The following is a 25,537-nucleotide window of genomic DNA, read 5'->3' on the forward strand; positions in this document are numbered from 1 at the left end:
TTGTTATTTTCTTATATTTGCTTATCATGTATTTAAGTGGGGAATAATTCAAAGAATATTGGCTAATGACCAGTAATGTATATATGCTATTACCTTTTACAAATTTGCCCCAAAAGAATTCTGATATTTTAACACAGCGGAATAGCAAAACCATATTCAACATAAAGCTAAGCCCAAACCCATTTTTCTTTGACATTCGTGGCCTAAAAATTTCTAAGGTTTAATTATCAACAGCATCCTCATAAACTATCATGATTGTTCATATTAATAACAATACCATTAATTACTTAGTATGACTACGCAACAGTGAATATCAGCACAAGAATGGAAAGAATTGAACGTAATATTTGAATGTTATTTTTAGAATAATATATTATTTTACATTCTCCCCAACTTTAGGGATATTTTTATATTTACTTTTTTTTTTTTTTTCTAATAATACAAATATCCCTAAAGTTAGGTTTGTATTATTGTGAATTAAATTTTGAAGTATCAATTAAATTTTCGTCTTTTAGAGTTATTTTTCTATTTGCTTATTTGGGGCAACTAGAATATTTCTCTTCTTTATTTGTTATTTCCTTTCTTCCTGAATTCGGAGCCAATGAAGTGTGGTGAAGGGTAATTGACATCAGGTGGAGCATGAGGAAGGAAGAGGCACCGCTAGAATGAAGCCAATGAAAGGAAAAGATAGGTTGGGGTTTCTGGTAGAAAGAATGTTTTTATATGGCTTGTTTTTTCGGGGCAAGGCAGGTCGAGAACTCAATAACTTTAAAAACTATTACTAAATTCCAACACATACATGTCAGAATTACAAAAGAATCACTGTCCTTTTTCAAGCAAGGCCAGATCAGGGATATCAGGTTGGGCGAGTTTGAGCAAGTTTTGCCCTCCCTAATGGATGTGAAGAGCTAAGAAAAAGCACCGCATACCGTAATAAATTAAGATTAGTTTTTTGTTTCCATTTTGAATTGAAAAAAAAAAAAAAAAAAAACAAATTGTTGAAGGTGATTGTTTTGAGAAGCTACAATGTAATTTTTTAAATAAGGGGTATACGAGAGTTATAATATCACTTGTTTAGCTGGTCTAGAGTTTGTTTGCCGATATGTAAGGGAGGGTTAGGGGTTAGGAACTTGTTGAGCTTCAATCGTGTTCTCTTAGTTAATGGCTTTGGAGCTATAAGCTTAAAAAAGAGGCATGGTGGAGAGTGATGGTAAACGCTAAATATGAAAGATCATGGGGAGGGTAGTATTCTAATAATCCTTGTGGAGTGTAAGAGGTGGGATTATATGAAAGAATATCAGATGGGGTTGAGAAAAGTTTTCAAGTCTAATCGGATTTAAGGCAGGAAATAGCTCCAAGGTTAGACTTTTGAAAATGTGAATGATAACTCATAAATCATTAACAACATGGATATGTGGAACACAAGAAGAAACACATGGAAATAGTGAAAGAGGTAGATGGAATAAACTTGACGATGGATTAGGGTATTTAAAATAAATACAACAACAATAGGATCCAAATTGGCAATTGTTTACTATAACAAAGAAGAAAATTACAATTTGTAACTCAGAGAAAGTGTTAGTCATTAGTCAAAATTACATGAATTAATGATTAATTGATGTTTCTTAGAATTATTTTCATAAATCCTTAAAATTACAAATGAACCATGCACGTACATGAAAGCAAATTGACATCTCTTCTGTTTTATTCAAAAGGGTGCCAATTGACCAAATTTGACGATGGGAAACACCACACCAAAAAGAAACAAACAAAGACTTGAGCCATATATGTATTACTCTTCCCGAAACAGAGCAATTGATAGTAGAGTACCCATGTGATATAGGATTTCTGTGTCATAATCGAGCCTTGGGATATGGTGGCGCTTGTACTTTAGCAGGCCAGTCTTTGTATTATAGAAGAGGAAGTTTTCGTTGGTCACCTTCACTAGTATTTCACTATCTTCAAATAGCCCAATAACATTAAAGTTATCACCTCTTATCTCTTGATGCATCTCTTGCAGATCTGCAAGACAGATCGTGTATTCTTTGACCCACTCTTTCTTTTGATCATATTCCTTCATTACACATATCTCGATTTCCTTATAATAATATGATCCACCAACAACGGCCATTGCTAAGTCTCCTCCGAGATCAACTAAATGACAGGACTCAGACTGAAATCTGGGTGGATAAATCAACCCAAATTCCTCCTTTCCAACATCAAAATAAACAATCTTGTATTGAATATGATTATGTGTACGCATAACAAGCCAATGAAGTGCTCCACATGCATATACAGGCCTTCCCTGGATACAGTTACGACTCCTAATTGTGGTTTTAGGAGGACCTTTAACGGCTCTCCATGAGGATCGACCTCTTCCAAGAGTGTACACTTGGGCACATAAATCATCATCGCCTGTATTTTTTCCATTGAAAAAAACTCCAACAATCTTGTACGTATTTGTTGAACAATCAAACCCCAAACCATAACTACAACTGCACACTGTATCATGCACTGGAGGCCACGGGGCGCCTTTGCAAGGGGGACGTTGCAGCTCTACAACTTGTTGCCTTTGAGGATTAACCAAAAACAAAGGGCTATGGTTATAAGACCAGAAAGGTCTTGTGAAGCAAAGCAACCCATTGCAGCAGCCCTCAAGAGAATACGCTGCTTTGCCATTTACAAACCATAAGAGCCCACTCCTATCTTCTCGAAACACCGGGTCTAGCGGTTTGTGCGTGGCTTCAAGAAGTAGAATTTTGGGTTCTTCAACACGTCGGAGTCGGTGCGTGCGAGCAAGGTCTGGATCGTCGATGATGGTGCACCACAGCGGAGAGACACACCTGAAGCGCAAGAGTGTCTTGATGGGTAGCTGGGAAAAGATGTCAAATAGTACATCCAACGGAAACTGCTTTTGCTTCGCCGTCATCCCCATGGTAGCTTGTTTTGCCCGGAAGCCGTCGCCAGGGTTCATACTTTTCAGGCTGCGTTGATACTTTCTAGGGTGTAATTCTGCGCTGATACGTTACTCTCGTGTATATATATATATATATATATATATATATATATATATATATATGAGGGTTTAATTCTGCGATGATAAATTATAATAAAAAAACGAGTTTATTAAAATAGAGCTTTTAAGAGCCTGTTTGAGATTGTGTTTAAAAAATAAAACTTTTAAGTCAAAAAGAGCTTTTGAGCAAAAGCTTTATTTTTAAACTTTTGTCAAAAGTGCATTTTAACTCTTTTTAGGCTTTTTGGACCCTTAAAAGTGCTTTTACTTTTTTTTTTACCACACAAGTACTTTTTTCTTCAAATGAACTTTTTGAGTGTTAAAAACACTTTTACGACCTTCAAATACAATCTCAAACAGGCTCCAAGTCAAAAAAAAATTTTGGACAAAAGCTTTATTTTTAAGCTTTTGCCAAAAATACGTTTTAGCCATTTTGGACCCTTAAAAGTGCTTTTAATTTTTTTACCAAACAAGTATTTTTTCCTTTAAACGAACTTTTTGAGTGTTAAAAGCATTTTTAAGCTCTTTAAATATAATCTCAAACATGCCCTAAGGAGGGTATGAAAAATACACATCTATAATATAGCAAAATATACAAGATCTTTAGTACAAATCCAACAAGAAAAATGTTACCAAAGAGCAAAAATGGAAGGAACAAAAGGGAAAACAAACATATTATCAAGAATTTTTATCAATGAATTCCCCCTTTGTATCCCAAGGGCGATTTTCAAAAGATTTCCCCACAATGCTACGCTTCTCATTTATTGCCCCATCCTCACAGCGGTACTCTGGAAAGTAATCCAGGAATGTTGTGCTTCCTAGCTCATCAATTCCATTAAAGATGAAGCTCCTCAGCAACTCCTACGGAGATTACAAGTAAGAATTAGCTGCAATTATTGTTTAATTGGTGGAGAAACATTAAATTATTTTTGTTAGAATATATGGAAAATATATTATATTTTCCATATATTCCATAATTATGCTGATATTGAAATATTCTCTATTTATGGATTGATTGTAATCATATATTGAAATTGTAATCAAATCAAGGAGATTTGATTACCAAACTTGTATTTAGACATTACCCTATAAATAGAGACCTTTGTATTGTAGACAAATCAAGTTAATGAGCACAATGTAGCCCTGATGGGTATTCCTAGTGGTAGACGTATGTGTCTAACACCGAACCACCCGTAAAGTTCTTTGTGTTCATTTTCTTGATTTGTCTACAATACAAAGGTCCCTATTTATAGGGTAATGTCTAAATACAAGTTTGGTAATCAAATCCTCTTGATTTGATTACAATTTCAATATATGATTACAATCAATCCATAAATAGAGAATATTTCAATATCAACATAATTATGGAATATATGGAAAATATAATATATTTTCCATATATTCTAACAATTTTCATGAAATAAATAAATAAATACCTTTGCCATTGTCTCCCCTATCAACTTTTTCAGAACCCCATGGCCTGGATCCTGCTTTCCAAATGTTGGATACACCAAATAAGTCACGGGATAATGCAGCAGATGGGGCATAAAACTCTGAATTTGAACATGGTATATACAAGAACAAGAAGTTTTAATTCACAGTATCATTTTATTTCCATGTTGACCTTAGGTTTCCGCATTTAAAATTTTAAACTATCATTTAATTGCATTTAAAGCTTTGTGACTCCTTATGTTCCTTTTGCGCCTCTGAGACATTAGTTAACAAACCTAGCCTTAGCAGGCCGAGGCGTGTTACGTGCGCAAATGCAACCAAATAGATGACCCCAAGAGGTAGTTTCTATCACTTAAAGACCCTTATCACTGAACACTTTGAGAGCAGCATGCCCTAATGTATCAACCATTTGGATTGTACTCTAGGGAATATGTCTGACAAATGTTAAGGAACATTTGTTTGTTTGCCCTCATTCTGTGTGACTTGGAAAACCGAACAACTGATAGTCAATCACAAAGGTTTAGCAATGATGCCATGCATGAAAGAAGAACTGTGAAAGAAATTAATCACCTTCTCTGCTCTCCATGTTAGATATCTATGTTGTGCTTCACGATTGCTCATAATTTGGGACACATCTGTCTCTGCTACTGCGTGTTTTATCAGCTTAAGCCATGCCTGCAAGAGCAACAGTGTTGCAATCTTCAGTCATCCACTTTAATTAGGAACTACCAAATGAATGGTAATTCTCACTTCCAACTAACAGGAAGCAGTTGAAATATGACCACAAACACGGTTTAAAACAGGATGCAAAAATTCATCAGTTCATACCTTGTAATAATCCGTGAATGCAGAATATAAAACATCATTTTTGAGTTCGCTTGGAGTAAATCTAGTCCATATCACAATTGGTGAGAAAAATTTTAGGGACTTGCTCGTAAGCTTTCCTCCCCACGGTAAAAGCTGCATGAAATCTGTGTTCAGTCATGTCATAGATCTTAGGAGGATTAGCCGAAAAAGACGTGCACGTGTGTACACACACACATATACCTATGTATATATATATACAAGATCAGGATTTATTTAATGTCCAAGTATAGGCAATGCACTTACCTCAGCATACTTTAGGCCAAGAGGCATCAAACTTTTATAGTATCTTTCCTTATAATCTCTTTGACTGATGACATCATGCAAAGGGTTAAGGTCCATATAAATGGCCAAATTAAAAGTTTATCAAGACCTAATTCTTCCCCATATATTGGTTTCCAGCTTACAAGAATAAACTAACCAGTCATTTGCTCAGGAAAAAAAGAAAAGTCATTGACATGAGATGCACACAGGTACATGCAGACAGCCTAGCAAAGAACTAAAAAAGGAAAAGAAGAAACATGCACTCAAATTAAATGAGAAAGTGGCAAAGCATAAATTTTCTGTTAAAAGTAGTATGCACTCTTAGTCATTCGTCTGCGAAATCTCAGTGAAGTCTGGGATCAAATTGTTTAAACAAACACAACTATGCATGTTAACACCCCACCCCAAAACCTTTTTTCCAAGTGAGTGAGAGAGATTGCCATGTCCAACAGTTGCTGCCTTGTCAGAGCTAAAAGAATCCAAAAAAGGTTGCAAGTCCATAGAGCAGTTTCCGAGCAGTGGAAGTAGCAGTAAGAGAAATTTCCTTCTCAGGATCACGATGTACCATCCATCCAAAGCAAGGGGGTTAAAATAAAAAACAATTAGGACAGCCACTTCGACTAATGGGGAAGCCTTGCATAGTATGTCGAACTGAATATGGAAGAATACAGTCTCAGCTGCCCTCTCACCTTTCTCAATAATTTAAATATAAATATCAACCAAAATTCAGTTTATTTAAGATTGAAACCTTCAATCTGAATTTCAGTTGAAATACCAGAAACATTCTATACAGCTCGCTCCGGTTGATATCTAGAAAAATCATTAAAAACTAGTTATCATTGCCCATGACTTCTTCGCAAATTAAAAGAGCAGAAAAAGACAGAGGAAAAGTCAAATAAATAAATAAATAAACAAAAATACCAAAACAAGATAAAACCAGAAGGCGAGGAGACTTAAATGTCAAGGAATCATAATTGGTCAAAACTAAGAAAAACATATGAAAAGAATAGCCAGAAACAAGAATAAATGCTTGATGAAAATGTTCCCATTAAAGAATCCAACCATGGATGTTGCAGACAAGGAAAATTGTACAAATTATCATCAATCCTTTTCAAGGCAAGGATGTAAGAGTAATATAAATTTACTCATTAGGTTGCCCTAGAGAATGAATGTTTAAAATCGTTTATTAGATAGTAGCATGAAGTACCACAAACTATAATCAAACAACCAGTGAGACCCTGTATTATCGAAATTTCTGATAGTGGATAAGATTACCCATCAGAACTGTTCTTGGTGACATCTTTAGTAATATATAAAACTAGAGGGAAAAAAAATTAAATGAGTCATTGCATAAATCAAGTGAAATCTTTTGCCAGTTAGGAAGAAGTGATCTCTTACAATAGAAGCACTAGCAAGGGGATCACTATGCTTGATGAGAGAGATGATCCATCTTTCCTAACTACAATTAGAGGTTAGAGTTTTTGCACATGAGCTGGGTAGGTAGACCCTACAATGATGAAAATGTTAAGCCAGACACAAATGAGCATGAATTATATCCAGATCTACATGTATACATACATATGTGATTACAGAGGTCTATATGTCCATACATGCTCTAAGGGTTGGGAATTATTAGAAATTACATGTAAAAGATTCTACTTAATGTTGTCAAAGCAATGAAAAACCTTATCACCTTTTGGAAATTTCATGAATAGGAAAAATTTGCACGGCTCAAGCATTTCCAATGAGAAGAATTTCTCTCTAGGAATGAGTTCTCCTTGAACATTTAAAAAGTTCTTATCAAACCTTCTAAGAACAGATTGGAGGGCAGCATGTTTTGCCATTCAAGAAGAAAAGAAAAATGGGAGAAAAGTTTAAGATTTTTTTTTTGCCGTAGTTGTAGCAGTAAACGAAAAATATTCTGTTTCTCAGATGTCCAAAATTTAAAGAAAGGAGAGAGCTTACAAGACCACTATGTTTATGCTGGTGGTGGAAAAAAAGTTGGCACAAAATATGGGTACATCAAATTCTGGTTCTGGAAAGACATTAAAATCTAACACCTGCATATGAATTTTCAAAACAGAGTTAGTAGACAGAAAAAAATATATATATTGGCCAATACATTAGAGTAATATATATTGATAAAGCACAAGGTTTGAAGAGAAACCCCGCAGCTTGAGGCTTCCAAACTTCTTCACGTTGAACATATGGACCCACACGCAAGAATCAAGATCACACCAGCCAATATCAGATGAGGGAAATCAGAATTTTCTTATTGCATTTTCCTTTTTCCCCTACATCAACTTGTTCCATTAATTATTCTTCCTTGTTAATTCATCCTAGGTCAGAATTCTAGCAATGATTTTGGGAAAGTCTCCGAGAATACCATCAATTATGTACTGATATTGTTTTCCCAGTCAATATATCTCAAACTATCTTCAGATAATAGTTTTCTTTACAACAAACAAGGGGTTTGGAGGAGCATATGAACCCACAAACAGACCCATCACCCCTATTCTTATAAGGGGAGGGAGGAGGTGCAACTTGAGCTAAAGTTCATTGGCAACAAAACATAAATACTTATCAACTTCTTTTAGAGTTCATATCTAACTTCTAATTTTATGTGCATCCATAGTGCGAAGAATGTAAGAAACTCCAGCATAACAAGATTAAGTTAACCATGATGCCTTTGGTCAAGGGATTTGCATATATATGAATTGTTGCAGCCATGCCATGCCATATGATAATTGCATCCAGATAATAAAGAAGAGCATAAATCATCATAAGGAAGATTTAAATTATCTTGAAAAACTATTTGCTGATGTCATCCACCCACTCAACAGGCAGCTCTAAACTGACCAGCCTTCCTGTCGACTTTAAGTAGGTTTCCTTCTTTTTTCAAATAAATATCACAACTCCTAAAGTGGCTGATACTAACATCAAATCCAAGAGATTTTCTTGTACTGAATGGCAGTAAGAGCTTACAAGAAGCCCAAATGAGGGCAAGTTCTATTAGTCACAATAAATAATTTCAGAAGAATTGAAGTGATAACTGACTATGAGCTATTTGAAAACTTACAATATCAAGGTAAATAGCGTGAATAACAGAGAATGATACCTGCATTGCTTCAGTCTCAATGCACAAACTTCGTAGAAGTCTAATCTTGGGAGCTTGGAATGATAACATTTGAAGCTCTGATTTACCATCTATTTTTTCCTGATGACATAAAAAAATCAATATTCTCAGAATATTTCCTACTAAGTTAATAATACTAAAACATTAATAGTTGCTTGTTCTTTGAAAGCTTTAACATATTGGTAGTTGCAGCAGCTAAATAGAGTAAAATATCAACATATGTAGAAGCATTAAGTACTTGGAGCAGCTGGAGTAATTACAAAATTTTATGATGTATTATCACAAGTGATCAGTTGAAGAAATGGCTAACATGGAGTTGCAAGTATACCAGTGAAAATTTAAGTATTGACAAACTCTAACTATCTTGTACAAAAAAGTAGGAAGAAGTTCTTCTATTTTTTAAATTGTTAAGTAGAAATAAAACCAATGTACAAAAATGACTTGTTATAAAGACCATAAGTTGATAATAAAGGGCATAGATATGAAGAATGTGATTGATTCTTGATTCCATTTCCTAATATATAGAAATCAACAGACATGTAAGACTACAAGCCCCAATGAATTGATCACTCTTCACTATTCACAAGATTAGGACAACTAGATGCTAAGGTTCTTTACAACAATTCAGTACAGATAATAACAAGAAGAAGAAGCATGTGGATACATAAAAATCTAATCTAAATTGTTGATTTGTTAAATGAGCATAAAATGATTAAATTTGATGTCACAAATACCAACATTTTTTAAACTTTCACTGTACCGTATGCAAAAGTGATGTTGCATAAGTATTCTAAACTCTTCTTTTTTTTTTTTTTTTTTTGATAACATAGGAGAACTTTACTCAGATTAATTGCACGTCGCAAACGCATATTATACAACAATCCTCACCGTTAATCAAACTCCTACGGGTAACTGACCCCACCCGCCAGAATCAGTTACCAAGTAACCCAGGAGCTTTCACCCCTGACGGGCTAAACAATTTATACTCATGCCCAGGAGGCTATTCTAAACTCTTCCCTAGCTTTTAAGCAAGAATCTAAGTATCATCAAAAGAAGACGGGGGTAATGGAGAAGGGCAGTCAATATTCAGAGAGAGAGAGAGATAGGGAGAAGCAAAAAAGATAATAATAAGAATATTGATTTTAATAGTAGCCTCAAGAGTATCAAGCAGCCTGCATATCCGAAAATTCTACTTCCTCCTTGCGGATTCTTATATCCAAGGGAATGGTTAGACACGATTTGCTGACATGTTTGAAAAACAACATGTATACAATTTTGCTTAACCATTCAAACAAGATAAGCTTAAATATTTGAACAATATTATTCATCAAACAGGCACATCTCTGTGAAGAATTTTCTGTATGGAGAAAGCATATGTCTACAAAGAAAACTACTTTCACCAAAACCTTTGTCCAATCCAATCTATAAGGCAAATAAAAGTCGATCAGCCAAACTGCTGCCCATCTCACTCTTAGGAATGCTGCCAATGCCCAATTGATGGTACCTGTTGGAGGGATTGGTGATTGTTCATCTATAAATCATCGGACAATGGGAATATCCCCAACACTAGTGTTCTATTAAGCCAAAAAGGGGAGGAAAAAAGAAAGAAAATAAATAAAAGAGTCAAAATTAGGAAAAATGGAGTCCATAATCAAACAAAACTAATTCTTTTATTATTGCAACATTAACTTCTCTTTTTATGTGGAGAAGATGACACCAAAAACAAAAATGGCATCAATTATCAGACAAATTCTTAGAACTTATCACAATATAGTACTCCAGTGCAGAGGCCACTTCAAATTCAACAAACCCAGCATCAAAGCAGCAACAAGTTGAAGAAGAAAAAAGCTTAAATCATGCAAGATCTTGAATGCAAAATGGAACAAATGGGCTTAAATTAAAGTAACCCAAGTCAGCTTAGAGACAGTAAAATGCATATATATACCTGTAAAGGAGAAGGGACCAACTGGGTTTGGCGCTTTGTTTCATTTACAGCGAAGTGGATGTATTTCTGGAACGAAATTGCAGAAACTTGAAAAGAAGCTCTTTTCCTCCTCCAACTGCTGTGAGTGATAGCAAATACTCTTGCACTGTTTAGCAATGGAGGCTTTAGAGTTACGCTAAAGCTTCTCAGAGAAGAACAGGACTCCATTTAGAGAAAGAATATCACTCACTAAGAGAAAGCAACCCAAACAACACCGCCATTAATGGCAAAATTGTTGCTCTGTCTCTCGGTTTCACATGACTCTTTGAGAGCAACGACGGTCATTGAACGGCAAATGTTATTTTATTGGACAGAGTTTTACTTATCTGTTGGGATTTTTTCAACTCTAGACTATAAATTTAAGTATTTATTTGCTGTATTTTTAAATAATATGTGAGAAATTTATTTTTTAAATAACATTTTATTTCAACTTTGTTATTGTTATTCAAATGCATGTGTTTTTTTATATGTAAATAGATATATGACATTTTTATAAATTAGATCAAAGAAACTTTCTACAATTTAAAGAAAAACTCTACCTGTTATTTTCAATTATTAAAAGAAAATATATGATTTATAATTATATAGGTCAAATGGGTCACATATGACTATATGAGTTATGCGATTTGACCCGAGATTCACTAGCTCATTTATTAAATAGGTTAATTTGGGTTGATCCGAATTAACAAATATCTGACCATACAAAACTTTAATCCACTTATTCGTATTAGGTTAATGTCAAATTTACAAATCATATTACAAATTATCAGCTATAGCCACGAGCCATCTGATGCATACAATGGGGAGGCCACCTCCACTCCGAGCTCCACCCCACATACCACCAAAATGTTTACTTTGTGTTTTTAAAAAAAACCATAAAATTTTAAAAAATATTATTTTAATATTATACGACAAAAATGTTGATAACATATAGTGCATAACATGGAGTTGCAAGTATACCAGTGAAAATTTAAGTGTTGACAAACTCCAACTATCTTGTACAAAAAAGTAGGAAGAAGTTCTTCTATTTTTTAAATTGTTAAGTAGAAACAAAACCAATGTACAAAAATGTTGATAACATATAGTGTTTTCTGATAAATCCCACCAAATTTAAATATATGCCCTAACTAACTTCTGGAATCATAAGGACAAATATGCGCTAATTTTACGAAATGGACTGAAATTTTCTATAAATTGTTTTGTAGAAAATTCCCTTTACTCTAGCTTTTAAGAGTGGCATGTGTCCTTTAGAATGTGAGAATATATATATATATTTATATATTTTAAATTATTAACATGTGCTTCTCACATAATTTTTTAATAGTATCAATAAAAAAGCATGTGATTCTCGTACGTTTAAAAGACATATAACTTTTAGAGGCTAGTTTGTAGAAAACTCTTATAAACCAGTTTAATGAAAAATTTTGTCAGAGACGAAACTATATATATCTTGCTAGCTAGATCAACGGTCCGATTTTTTTTTTTTTTTTAACTTTTAAAAAAAGACTAATGATATTTATCACATTTTTTTATCGCACTCATTTCACATTGACAAGTGTGATATGTTTTAAGTGGCCTTCTTTTTACTTTGTTTAGTGTCAAACATGAAAAGTCGTTTAAACATGTCACGTAGTGTATATGAAATGAGTGGGATAAATTAATGTAACGAATATCATTACTTTTTAAAAATTAAAATTGAAAATAGCCAATTAAAATTTTCACGAAAAAGTATCATACTTAAATTAAAAGACACAATATTATGAATTAGGATCTCTTGGACCGCAGAGCAAAAAGCTCTTACAACATAAAGTATAAAGCTCTGCAAAATCATAGCCACATGCTATAAGGTCACAAAGTCATAGATACAAACAAAAATTCTTACAATCAAGTGTTATCTATGACTTCAATCTCCCGTTAACCCAAGTACAAATACAGTTAAAGAGTATATCTGCTCCGAACAGACTAGATCTAAGACACGGGTAGTCAAATTTCCTAAAAAAGTTTATTTGAACTGGCCATGAGAGATAAGCCCTCACACTGAACTATCCAGGCCAAGAGAAATAATCTCTCACACCTAATTACTCATCCTCGCTTATGAGGGCAAATCTAAAGAGAATAAACTTCGTATTCAAAACAAAAAATACAAACAAACAACTAGAAGCAGTAGCAGCGAGCCGGGGAGGAGATGAATGGCATAACACGGTGGAAGGTGGAATGACGCATAGCAGAGAAGCCAAAGTTGCTGATCTGGTCAGAGAACACCGACAAAAATAAAGACAAAAGAAAAAACCTAGAAGGGGAGAGGGAAGGTAGGAGTGGGGAGCAGAAGGGGAAAAGTCTAAGTTATTATTTCGAATTAAATGATTCAATTATTACCATCTTTAAAAGACCCTCATTTTTTTATTAATTAATTGAATCTTACTTAATAATAAATTTTGTGGAGGTAAAATCTGAACATTTAATTTAAAAAAATATTTGTCTATCTTAAGATTAAGAGGAATAAGAATTTGATTAAACGGATTATCGTCATTTAAATAATCATTAATTAAGTGAGAAAATTGGAGTTTGGTGGATTAATGAGCATTTATATATAAATATCTTGTATTGACAGAATTTGGGTGTTTTTGTTGTTTTTTTGATTGTATTGTAAGTATCTGGTTAATTACTAATTAGACAGGATTGATTGAATGTTAATTATGGTTGTATCGATAGATTTGGGTTTATTGTTTCCTTGGTGATCTAGCTTTAATGCTAGGGTGTACGTGGAGTAATTTTGTTTTGTGTTAAAATAAAATATAAAAAACAAAAAACAAAAAACTACTTGACTTAAGATATTATTCTAAATTCTAGACAACTGAAATCTGTTAATTAACAACATAAGAAAAGAAAACTACAATTTTTCCCTCAAGACTAAGGAGTACAAATTGCGAGTTTGACATTATTTTGAATGTTATATATATATATAATCATGGGAGAGTTGCTGGTGACTCTACAGCATATTGTTGCAACTTGGAATGCCAAGGAAAGCATAAATCATACTCTTTGGTGTCGTATTTTAACTGACATGCACCATTATATCTAATCTTCCAAAAGCAGTCACTGCAAAGAGGATGGTCTCTATCGAAGTCGTAGATGTCAAACCACTTCAATTCACTACCCTTCCACCGAAAACTACAAAAGAATAATGTAGTCCCCCAAATGTTTGGTTTGAAGTCGAATGTAAAGAAGCCATTTGGATACCGGATCACATGGATACCAAGATCCTCGTCTGCTGATTTACAATGAACAGTAAGATCTAAGCCATGACCTAAATCATTAAAAATTTCGACGCGTGCTCGTTTATGTTCTCCAATAGTCTGTCCTGCAACAATATTAAATCCTGTCATAGACAACATAAGCCACATTAGTAACAACATTACATTTTTGCTGAACGAGATCATATTTGTTTGTAAACTATGCGTAGTGTGTGAAAGTTGGTGGTGATCATGTCATTTTATAGGCCATATTACGAGCAGTCCCTGCACATTCTTTAGCATTAATCTGGACTCGCATTGTATCCGATAGGTTCGTTTTTCAATCGCATAAATATCATTTCTATATACCTCCACTTTCTATATATTATAATTCAAAAGAGAGAAAACAGTAAATCTTCATTATATACATGGATATTAGATATATAAGATATTATTATGAGTCCCTCTTCTTTAGAAACCAGAAAATTTTCTCTTTGGGGTAAATTTAAAAAAATATATATTGAAATATTACAAAAACCGCTTTGGCCACTATAGATAGTCATTATATTGAATGCAGCATAAAATGCAACTTTTTAATTGATTCAATTAATATAGGAAAATACCATTCAAAAATTAATTGATATCAATTAATTTAAGAATTTACCTATTACCAAATTAATTAGGTAATTAACTTAGGATGGCCTGCAAGCCCCAACACTAATATTTTTTTGGGAAAGTCCACATAATCCTCTCAAACTACCACTCAATTGACAATATTCATTCTAAACTTTTAAATTGTGACAATGTCCTCCCAAATTACCAAAAATTGTCAAATGTTTCCCCCAATGACGAAACTACCCTTAGTAAAATAAAAACAAAAAATACTAAAACTTCTAGAAAAAACCTAAAACCCAAAAAAAAAAAAAAAAACAAAGGGTGGAAAATTTAATTTTTTTTTTTAAAAAAAAAAAAATCCTTTGTATTTCAATTTTTTTTTATTATAAAAAATAATTTTTTTTATAACTTTTAAAATAAAAATTTATGTTTTAAAAAAATTAACAATTTTCGTTTAAGAAAATAGAAATTTTCTTCTTCTAAAACAATTTTTAAAAAAAAAAATGTTTCTTTTAAATAAAAATTTCCGTTTAAAAAAATATTCGTTTAAAACAAATTCGTTTTTTTTTTTAAATAAAAATTTTTATTTAAATAAAAAAAATTTTTATAAAAAAAATCATTCTTATAAAATGGAAATTTTAGTTTTTTTAAAAAAAAAAATTAAAATATTTATTTATTTATTTATTTGTTGAATTTATAGGGGTATTTTTGTTTTTGTGAGAAATACATAGGGGCGTTTTCATCTTTTTACTAGCCTTAGGGGAGACATGACAATGTTTTGGTAGTTTGGGGGGAACATTGTCACAATTGAAAAGTTGGAAAGGACATTGTCAATTTAGTGGTAGTTTGAGGGGGGTATGCGGACTTTACCCTTTATATATATATACTCAAAGAACCCAACACTAATATTAATTTACAAACAAGATAATGTTAAGAGATTTCCAGCCAAATAAATGTTTTACACATCACACCAATAGACCACAAAACATTGTTTGTTCCTTCCAAATATTTTTGGCCAAAGAAATATATTCTTATGTTAGAGCTTTGGTTCAACCACTTGCGTAAAATTAGTCTGAATCTTACGAATAATTAAGCTATTATCAATGAAGGGGACATATTAAAAGAGAATTTCTACACTAGTTTTTAGATTTTGAATTTATCTCTTTTTCTTTTTTTAAATTCACCATTAAATCTGAAAAATATAAATAAATCCCACAAATTTAATGATATATTTGTTCATCTCTATACAAAGATGAACAAGAAAGGGATAAAAAAAAAAAAAAAAAAAAAAAAAAAAAAAAAAACCAAGTATTTATAATTAATAATCAGGTGGATTCTGAGTGGAATTTCTACTCTAATTTTTTATTTTACTGCGAGTTTCTATCAGGCCAATTGGCCCACCATTTGTGTCAAGGTATGTAAAGCTATCTCGCACTTTTTCCACTTCGGGTATTATTGATGAGGAAGTGAATTTTATACACATTGCACTTATCCCTAAAACTATGAATACCAATAAGGTCTACAAATTCAGACCCATTAGTTTGTGTAATGTGGTGTATAAGATTGTGTCAAAAACTTTGGCCAGTAGATTAAAAATCATTTTGCCGAACATTATCTCTAATAATTAGAGTGCGTTTATTCTAGGGAGGTTTATTACAGATAATGTGTTGGCAGTTTATGAAACATTGCATACTATGCACTCTAGGATGTGGGGTAAAAGGTTATATGACCCTAAAATTAGACATGAGTAAGGCGTATGATCAAGTGGAGTAGGTGTTTCTTGAAGAAGTAATGCGTAGCATGGGTTTTACGGAAAATTGGATAAGGTTGATCATGCAATGTATCACAACTGTTTAATGGCTCTCCAGAGGGGTGTATTCGGCCTTCCAAGGGACTAAGACAAGGGGATCCCCTTTCCCCTTATCTTTTTATCCTTTGTGCGGAGGCTTTGAGTACGCATCTCAACCTTGTTGCCCAATCAAGGGTCTTTAGGGGGTGTCCTTACTTCCCCCAAGGGACCTAGGCTTAACCATTTATTTTTTGCAGATGATAGCTTGTTATTCTGTCAGGAAACATCACAAGAATGGCATTTGCTTACTCATTTGTTGGAAAGCTACGAACGGGCTTCGGGGCAAAAGCTGAATCGGGACAAGATTTCCATTTTCTTTAGTAGGAACACTACTTAAGAAGTCTGCAATCAGCTTATCCATTTGTCGGGGATTCCAGTTGCTCAAAGGTATGATAAATATTTGGTGCTTCTCACTCCAGTTGGCAAGTCTTGCATTAGAGAATTGCATACTCTTTCCGATAGGGTGAGGAAGAGGGTTAACGATTGGAAATCAAAGTTTCTTTCTCAAGCAAGTAAGGAAATCTTACTCAAGGCAGGTAAGGAAATCTTGCTCAAGGCAGTGATACAAGCTATTCCAACTTACAGCAAGAGTATATTTCTTTTACCTAAGACCTTATGTAAGGAGATCAATGTGATTATGCAGAAGTTTTGATGGGGTCATAAGGAGAATGATAAGAAAATTCACTGGATGGGCTAGGAGAAAATGGGAAGATCTAAAGCTCAAGGTGGTATGGGCTTTTGGGATCTATGTTGTTTTAATAAGGCACAATTAGCTAAACAATGCTGGTGACTAGTGCAAAATCCGGAGAGCATAACAGCTCAGATTCTAAAGGCCAAATATTTTTCGAAGGGTGATTTTCTTGAAGCTAAGGTAGGAAGCAAACCCTCTTTGGCATGGAGAAGTATATATTCGACTAAAAATCTATTCCAAGTATGGATGTGTTGGAGAATTGGGGATGGTAAATCGGTGCAGATAGACTTGGTAGGGACAAATGGATCCCAAAATGCTCATCTTTTCGGATCCAGACGCCCTGCCGAATATTGCGTGAGGATGCAACAGTACGTGATCTGATTGATATACAAACACATGGGTGGAATATTCCCCTTATACGTAGGGTATTTTGGGAAGAAGAAGCAGAGACTATATGTAGCCTTCCTTTGAGTAGATACAGCACTCCAGATAAGTTGTGTTGGCAAGCAGCAAATTTTGGGGAGTTTTCGGTTCGTAGTGCATATTATTTTTGAAAAGGAAAGGCTAGATTCCATGTAAGGAGAAGGTTCAAAGAAATTAGAGCTCACGACCATATGAAAGGCAATTTGGAATTTACAAGTTCCAAATGCAACAAAGGTCTTCTTATGGAGGGCTTGAAGTGATATCCTCCCTACTAAAAATAACTTGCTCAGGCGTGGGGTTGTGGTAGATGAACTGTGCATTTTCTGTTGCAATGAGGTGGAAACAGTTGCTCACGTTGTTAAAGTAATGGTTAAGTGATTAAATTTGACTCTTCCTGCTCTAATACCATGTTAAATTACCAGTTATACTAAAAGTTTAAGCCAACAGGAAGATGTAAATTTAATCACTTAACCATTACTTTAACACTCCTCCTCAAGTGTGGGCTCAAACTCCCTTTTAATAAGTGAGGCCCAACACGTAAAATATTTAATTGAAATGGAGGGTGAAATTAACAGAGTCAAAGTTCGATCCCAAGACCTTTGACTCTAATATCATGTTAAATTACCATTTATCCCAAAAGCTTAAGCTTTTGGAATAATTGATAATTTAACACACGTGTTGTGTACGTGTTCTACGGCACAAAATGTCTAGAGCGGTAGTGGACGAAATTTGCAGAAGAGCTCATGTGAAGCTATGACTTTTATTGAGATTGTTGAACATCTGCTAGAACATTGCAACAGAGAAGAGATGGACTTATTTGCCACCACGGCCAAAAGTAAATGGAATAGAAGGAACTGTGTTGTGCATGGTGGTTTTTGTAACCACCCTAGCTAATTATGTGGCTAAAGAAGCAGTGTATATGGTGCAGCAATATTGGATAGCACAGTTGAAGGAGGAGGAAATGGGTCACAATACGGGAGATGTGGATGTTGTGCACTGGAATCTCCTACCCAGAAACTGTTACAAAGCGAACTGGGATATAGACTTATGTGCAGAGAAAAAACAGATGGGAATTGGTGTTATAGTAAGGGATTTGAAGGGTTTAGTTTGTGCATCTTTCAGCCAAACCTGTGATATATACACTGAGGCAGTGATTGCAGAATCTATGGGAGCCCCAAGTGCGATTGAATTTTGCAAGGATATAGGACTACAAGAGGTGCTGTTTAAAGGTGATGCTGAAGTGGTAATCAAAGCCATCAATAATAGTAAGCCCAAGTGGTGCTGCTTGGACAAATCATTGATGATATAAAAAAGTTAGCTACCTTGTTTCAGGAGAAGGGAAGTTGTACATGTTAAAATGGGAGCAAATGGGGCAGCTTGGACTTGCAAAGTTGGCCGTAAGAGAACAAATTGATAAAATTTGGATGGAGAAAATTCCTAGAAACATTTATGGTATTGTAACTTTACAGCATTTTACTCTTTCTGTTTAGTGTTTTAATACTTTAGATTTTATTCGATGAAATGAAGAGAAGTCTTATTATAATAAAAAAAAACCTCGTTAAAAGAGAATAATATTTCCGTATCTTATCCGATTTAACATAGTGTAGAAATCTAAGGGATCGATATTATTCCTATTATGTTACTTTTTTCTTTTAAGAGATTACAATTATATATAGAAGTGTATTGGAACAAGCGTTTTAGCGGGTTTACTTTTACATGACCATTTAATGGGCCTATGACATATGCACCTGGCCGAAACATGCACAATAATACCAGGCAATTTTATGGCTACAGTTGAGATGACATAATTTTTCCAAGACTCGAAGGATAATGCATTTTGTACGGCTGAGATGAAAATAGTGACGTCCTCTTTTTTCAGGATTTTGTTGAGTAAATTTAAATATTCAACTTTTATTTCACACTCGTTAGGTCGGAGAGATGTGATTGTGTCTATCATTTATTGGATTTTTTAAAAAAAAATAAAGATTTAGCGGTGAAAAGACGAGCGGTTAGTAACTATCTGTTAACCGCTAACCGCATTAACCGTTAACCGCTAACCGCCTATATATATGAAACGATATTACCGTATGTAGTATGATATTGTCGTATTACGATAGAAATTACATCTTTTTGGTTTTTATTTTTATTTTTTAAAAACAAATTCTTAATTTTTTTCTTTTCAAAAGCGTTTAGTGGTTGTTAGAGTTACTAATCGCCGGTTAACCGCCTAGGCAGTTATAATTAGCGATTTTAACCAATAACTGATAACCGTAACCATTTCCCCCCTATAAAAGTTGGTTCAATGATTGATAAATGCTATCACATCAATCAAATAAGAAGAATTGAGCATATAGCATTACTCTTTATCAAATTATTTATCATTTAGCTGAAAAGCCTAAAATGTTCAACAAATCAACAATAAAAGATAAAGTATTAGTAGAAAGTACATTTTTATTAAGCATTTACAATAAAACAATAAAAGGTTGTTTAGACAATCCATTAGGACCAATATTGGTTGGACAATTGTTGTGTCGAGGCTTCTGAGAGGACAAAAGGCCAACTACATTCTCATATAGAAACATAGCATCTATAGAGGCGGTAGTGTGCTCAATCCGCATTTCATGAGTTAATAAGTGAGCATAAAGTTCCTCAAGGGACATTAGGCCCACACAAGTACTCACAAAATTGACAAAGTGATCAAACTCATATCCTAGTTCAACATGGAGGAACAACAGATGCTCAAAATCATTGAGTGGTTGTATAACGTTCCACATTATCTGGGTGTGGAAAAGATAATGTGTTTATATAAAATATGTTCTCTCTAAATGGTATAAGCCCTTTCGGGATAAACCAAATAATAAAATCGAGCGGGTTTAGCCCAAAGCGGACAATATCATATCAATTAGGGTAGACTGTTACATATGGTACCAGAACCATAGCCTAGCATTAGATGGAGGGAGCATGCACAAGCCCATGAAAGTCACTAGTGTGGACCTTGAGTGTCAATGGGGGTGATTGTGACGTCCTATATTGCCTGAGTATAAAAAAGATGATGTGTTTATATGGATATACTCTTTCTAAATGTGTTTCAACATTTGACCCGTACTAAAGATTATCGATAGCTGACAAAAATGGTCGGCGACTGATGCAGCGTGACTTATTAGGCTGCAGCGAAGAACATCAATAAACAACAGATAAATACTTCTAGATTTTGATTATATTAATGATCTAAGAAATCTTCTGGACAAAAGCTAGATACACTCTAGGTTTTGAAGGAAAAGAAATAAGAACGCTCAACTTTGAGGTTTCTTATTCAACAAAATCAATAATCAACATAAACTCGTCTTATATTGCCTGAGATGGAGGGAGCATGCACAAGCCCATGAGAGTCACCAGTGTGGACCCTGAGTGCCAATGGGGGTGATTGTGACGTCCTATATTGCCTGAGTATGAAGAAAATAATGTGTTTATATGGATATACTCTTTCTAAATGTGTTTCAACATTTGACCCGTACTAAAGATTATCAATAGCTGACAAAAATGGTCGGCGACTGATGCAGCGTGACTTATTGGGCTGCAGCGAAAAACATCAATCAGCAGCGAATAAATACTTCTAGATCTTGATTCTATCAATGATCTAAGAAATTTTCTTGACAAAAGCTAGATATTCTCTAGGTTTTGAAGGAAAAGAAAGAAGAACGCTCAACTCTGAGGTTTCTTATTCAACAAAATCAATAATCAACATAAACTTTTCTTCTCTGGAAACTATAAGCATATATTTATAGCCCAAAACCCAAAACCTAATATAATATGACATAAATACCCCCAAAACCCTAAACCTAATAAAATAACGGAATAAAGACTCCTAAAACTCTAACCCTAATAAAATAACAACATAAACTCGGTTTAGAAAATAAAACAAACTGACGGCTACGCAATCTACATCATTCTCCCATTGTTTGAGGGAATTCATCCTCGAATTCGGCCGGTTCTTTCCACGGTCCTTCGAATGCCCAGTCAACTCATTTCACTTGCCATTCCTCAAGATCAAGACAAAATATCACCCCACAATAAGTGTGATGCTTCTCATCATCGAAATACCTTAATTATTGTCGTGAAAGCCCCACACACCACTTTGCAATATCTTAGATTTGTCGTACTTCTCTTGTTCTTTCTCCCTTCCACGTGCAATGAAAATACTCAAGAACGGGTCAATTATTATTTCCCTTGTGAACATATAATTATCCTCATCCGCATAAAACTCACCATAATCTTTGTTAGGTGAATTTAAAATATCTTCAACACCAAGGAAATCAACATAATCAACATCTTCATCATTAAAATTAGGCAATTCACCTGGAAGGACTTCTTTAACCTCTTCATAATCTACAATGTCATCTGTGGGCTCTTCCTCTTCCGATGGGTCCTCTTCTTCTGGATAGAGACCGCCAAACATGTAAAAAAATCCATCTTTTTCTTACTCCTCCGTGGGTCTTTCCTCTTCCCATGAGTCATCTTCTTCGGGCTCCACATCATAGGTTGGTGGAGAATTCCAATCCACGAATCCTTGCAAAGGATCTTCAACATCTTCATGTCTGAACTTTTCATCAATGAACTCGGATTCCTAAAATTTGTCATCAACAAATTCCATTTCCTCCTCCACAGAATATGGATTTGGATGATGGATTTGAGGCTTGCGAATAATGGTCAAGTTGGCCTATCGCGGTATCTCCGTCTCAATCCATGCCCTCTGTCGTTGAGATTGCGCCCTACGAGCGACAGCTACATTATCTTCATTCACAAAGCATTGAGTTGTTTGATGGTGACGAACTTTAGGGACACCTTTGTTGTTAACTAGGTCATGAAGGCCTCTATTTGTTTCTGCAATATCTCCACATCATCCTTCATAAGTTGCCAATGAATCGCCGATTGATTCATCATCTCCGCCGCCTCCCTAGGCACCCTCTTTTTTTCGGACTTTTATATCTTTTCTTTTAGGGTGTCGAGCTTGACGCCTGCGTCCCGTGATATAGCATGGGCTTGTGCCGTTGAAAATTCCTTCTGCACTCCGCACCCCGCATAAAGATTTACAGGTTCACCCTCAACGATAAATTTGTTTTCTGCCCCGCATATCGTGGCCTTGGTTGACGACGACGAACGCTTGGACCATCTATGTCAGCCAAATGATCAGTAGGGACCCCGTGTTGGGTGTGTGCACGCCCCTTCTTCCAAATGGTTAGACCACCAAACCTCTCCTCCATATGCCGCAAATGAATCGCCGGCTGCTCCTTACGTGCTGCCTCCGTGCGCACTTGCACTTCGTTCATGTCTGCAAAACAGTTGCTCCCCCCCATCCATGGAAAGTAATTGAGCTCTGATACCAAATGATGCAGCACGATTTAGTGGGCTGCAGCGAAGAACATCAATAAGCGCGGATAAATACTTATAGATCTTGATTCTATTAATGATCTAAGAAATCTTCTTGACAAAAGCTAGATACTCTCTAGGTTTTGAAAGAAACGAAAGAAGAATGCTAAACTCTGAGGTTTCTTATTCAACAAAATCAATAGTCAACATAAACCCTTCTTCTCTTGAGGCTATAAGCATATATTTATAGTCCAAAACCCTAAACCTAATAAAATACGACATAAATACCCCTAAAACCCTAAACCTAATAAAATAACGAAATAAAGACTCCTAAAACCCTAACCCTAATAAAATAACAACATAAAGTCGGTTTAGAAAATAAAACAAACCGATGGCTATGCAATCTGCATCAGCGACTTTTGGCTAGCTAACACCTATAGCGAATTCTGGCACCGGCTACAATCGGAAGTCAATTCTGGCACCGGCTATAGTCGAAAGCCGATTCTGGCAAACTCTAACAACAATTAAGAATGAATTATAAGAGAGTGTCTGCAAGGAGACTCTTAAACTCGAAAAGCGAACTATGAGAGAGTGTTAGCTCTTTTGTGTACCGCTTCGTGTAGCCCTTAGAGATGCCCGAATCCTTTTTGGTTCCATTGCGTATTGTTTGTTTTCATTACCATCTATATATTGCCTTTTTCTGTTTGGGTTTTGTTGTTGGGAAGCTCACCCTATTTCGTTTGGTTTCTTCATCGTAACACTTGTCCCATTATTGAATTTAAAAATAAAAATAAAAAATAAAAAAATAAAAAAATAAAAATAAAAAAAAAAAGACGATTGGGTGAATCATGATTTTGACCCCATTTTCCAATCCATGGATTTGGAAGGTTCTTCTATGGTGATCAAGATTATTGGGATGGTAAATTTTGCTTTGATTATTTAGAATCTGATTTTTTATTTCATGGTTCTTTCTTTCTTGAATTTTGTTGATGAGTAAAAGAAAAATGATGGTATTTTCAATTTTCATATCACTCAATTTTATTGTTCAAAGTTAATGTGTTACCTTTTAATGGAGGTCACAAAAAACTTAATTTGTACCAAATCTCTGTCAAAACTATTCTCGTGGAGGATTAGATAGATACGAGGCTTAGATACATGACGTGGAAAATCCTACATGCTTTTTTAAAAAAAAAATATATAAAGTCAATAATTAAATAAGACACGTGTAATTACTGTGCTTTGAATATCCATGTGAATTACATTACCAAAGTTCCATTAATGATTGCGAGTGAAAGCAAGAACATTTGCGATAATGCTATATATATTCTGGGCTGGCAAAACAGGTACCTGACACAATCCGATTACGACCCGCGGATACCCGTTATACGATTAGCCTATACGCGAACACGACCCATTTAGCTAAACAGGTAACCGGGTCTGACACGATTATGACACAAAAATAGCCGGGTAACCCGACACGACCCGTTCTTTTAACAGGTAACCCGACCTAACCCGCTAAAAACCCTAAACCCTAAATTTTTTTATTAAAAAAAAAAAATAAATAAATAAATAATTGTAATAATAATACATGAATACCAATACAATTGTTAATAAAAACATTCACAAAATTAGCAATTTTCAACTCTACATATTAGAATATTAGATAGTCCATTTCCATAATTCCATGTAATGCAATAATAAAGGAGACTCCTTTGCTATGATGACCAGTCTAGATGTTATATATATATATATATATATATATATATATATATATAATGGTGTATATATGAAATGAATATGGATCAAATTAGATTTCCCACCACATTTCCATCATAGAAATAAAGAAAAAGATAATAATAATAATAATAATAAAGCTAACAAAAACAAAATAAGAAACAAAACTCAAAACTCAAAACTCAAAACTACATCATCATTAGATTCATTACAAATTAGGTTCTCATGAGCCATTATGCCCGGTGTTGTCCACTTGAAGTCTTAAAGGATTCATGATCCATCCCATATAATCAAATATATGAATTATGAAACACTACAAATATGCTCATTTTTTCAAATTTTTTTTTTTTTTTTAAACTGGGTATGGTGGGTACCCGTTAGACCCAGTTACTGTTCGGGTCTGGCGGGTACCCATCAGACCCAGTTAGTACCCACCAAACCCGAACAGTAACCGGGTCTAACAGGTACCTGCCAGACCCAAACAGTAATCTGGTCTGGCGGGTCGACCCGCCAAACACTAAATTAACCGGGTCTTAAACGGGTAGATCCGATTAAGACCGAAACCCGATAAGGTCAAACCCAATACCTATTTTTTCGTGTTGTTTTCGTGTCGGGTTCGCGGGTCGTGTCAAAATTGTCAGCCCTATGTATGCATCATTCTATGTAGGCAGCAGCTGCTATAATCAATATGTGGTTGTTTATTCTTGTTAATTTACAGCCATAATGCATAAATAAACTCAATGTTTGACCAGTTTACTAGCATAAATATATTCATCTAGCACCAGATTGCAAAGTCAACAGACCATGGCCAGCCCCCATGACTATTTTTTTTTTCTCTCTCTTTCTCGAGAAAGACTAATTTAAAAAGAGATCAGGCAACAAATTAATTGTTATAGGAGCACCAACAAA

At 34.5% G+C, this 25,537-nt stretch overlaps 3 protein-coding genes across 3 annotated transcripts; all 3 read right to left on the reverse strand.

Moving 5' to 3' along the window:
* Positions 1 to 1,792: 1,792 nt before the first annotated feature.
* LOC132182045 (F-box protein At3g07870-like) lies at positions 1,793 to 2,974 on the reverse strand. The gene has a single exon (XM_059595253.2). It carries the CDS (start codon positions 2,972 to 2,974, stop codon positions 1,793 to 1,795), a length of 1,182 nt encoding a protein of 393 aa, XP_059451236.2.
* Positions 2,975 to 3,577: 603 nt separating this feature from the next.
* LOC132183158 (phytochromobilin:ferredoxin oxidoreductase, chloroplastic) lies at positions 3,578 to 10,989 on the reverse strand. The gene is made up of 8 exons (XM_088517019.1): positions 10,678 to 10,989; positions 8,715 to 8,813; positions 7,563 to 7,656; positions 5,579 to 5,673; positions 5,297 to 5,428; positions 5,039 to 5,143; positions 4,453 to 4,503; positions 3,578 to 3,877 (listed from the first exon to the last, which is right to left on the reverse strand). The coding sequence occupies exons 1-8, from the start codon at positions 10,882 to 10,884 to the stop codon at positions 3,695 to 3,697; spliced, it is 966 nt and encodes a 321-aa protein (XP_088373145.1). The 5' UTR covers positions 10,885 to 10,989; the 3' UTR covers positions 3,578 to 3,694.
* Positions 10,990 to 13,682: 2,693 nt separating this feature from the next.
* Positions 13,683 to 14,268, reverse strand: LOC132182046 (S-protein homolog 5-like). Its single transcript, XM_088516834.1, has 2 exons — positions 14,226 to 14,268; positions 13,683 to 14,095 (listed from the first exon to the last, which is right to left on the reverse strand). Exons 1-2 carry the CDS (start codon positions 14,266 to 14,268, stop codon positions 13,683 to 13,685), a joined length of 456 nt encoding a protein of 151 aa, XP_088372960.1.
* Between the last annotated feature and the right edge of the window lie 11,269 nt (positions 14,269 to 25,537).

Source organism: Corylus avellana, chromosome 5, assembly GCF_965113065.1.
Source record: "Corylus avellana chromosome 5, dhCorAvel1.hap1.2, whole genome shotgun sequence".
In the NCBI taxonomy this organism is placed as follows: domain Eukaryota; kingdom Viridiplantae; phylum Streptophyta; class Magnoliopsida; order Fagales; family Betulaceae; genus Corylus; species Corylus avellana.

Bases quoted from the DNA above. Each gene is read 5' to 3' on its own strand.
- LOC132182045 (XM_059595253.2), bottom strand. From the start codon at position 2,974: ATGAACCCTGGCGACGGCTTCCGGGCAAAACAAGCTACCATGGGGATG.
- LOC132183158 (XM_088517019.1), bottom strand. From the start codon at position 10,884: ATGGAGTCCTGTTCTTCTCTGAGAAGCTTTAGCGTAACTCTAAAGCCT. The intron at 5,674-7,562 runs TGTAAGCTCTCT...TGGCCATTTATA, and splicing joins CAGCATAAACATAGTGGTCT to TGGACCTTAACCCTTTGCAT. The intron at 5,144-5,296 runs GTATGAACTGAT...TTGCTCTTGCAG, and splicing joins CATTCACGGATTATTACAAG to GCATGGCTTAAGCTGATAAA.
- LOC132182046 (XM_088516834.1), bottom strand. From the start codon at position 14,268: ATGCGAGTCCAGATTAATGCTAAAGAATGTGCAGGGACTGCTC. The intron at 14,096-14,225 runs GTAATATGGCCT...TGTCTATGACAG, and splicing joins AGAATGTGCAGGGACTGCTC to GATTTAATATTGTTGCAGGA.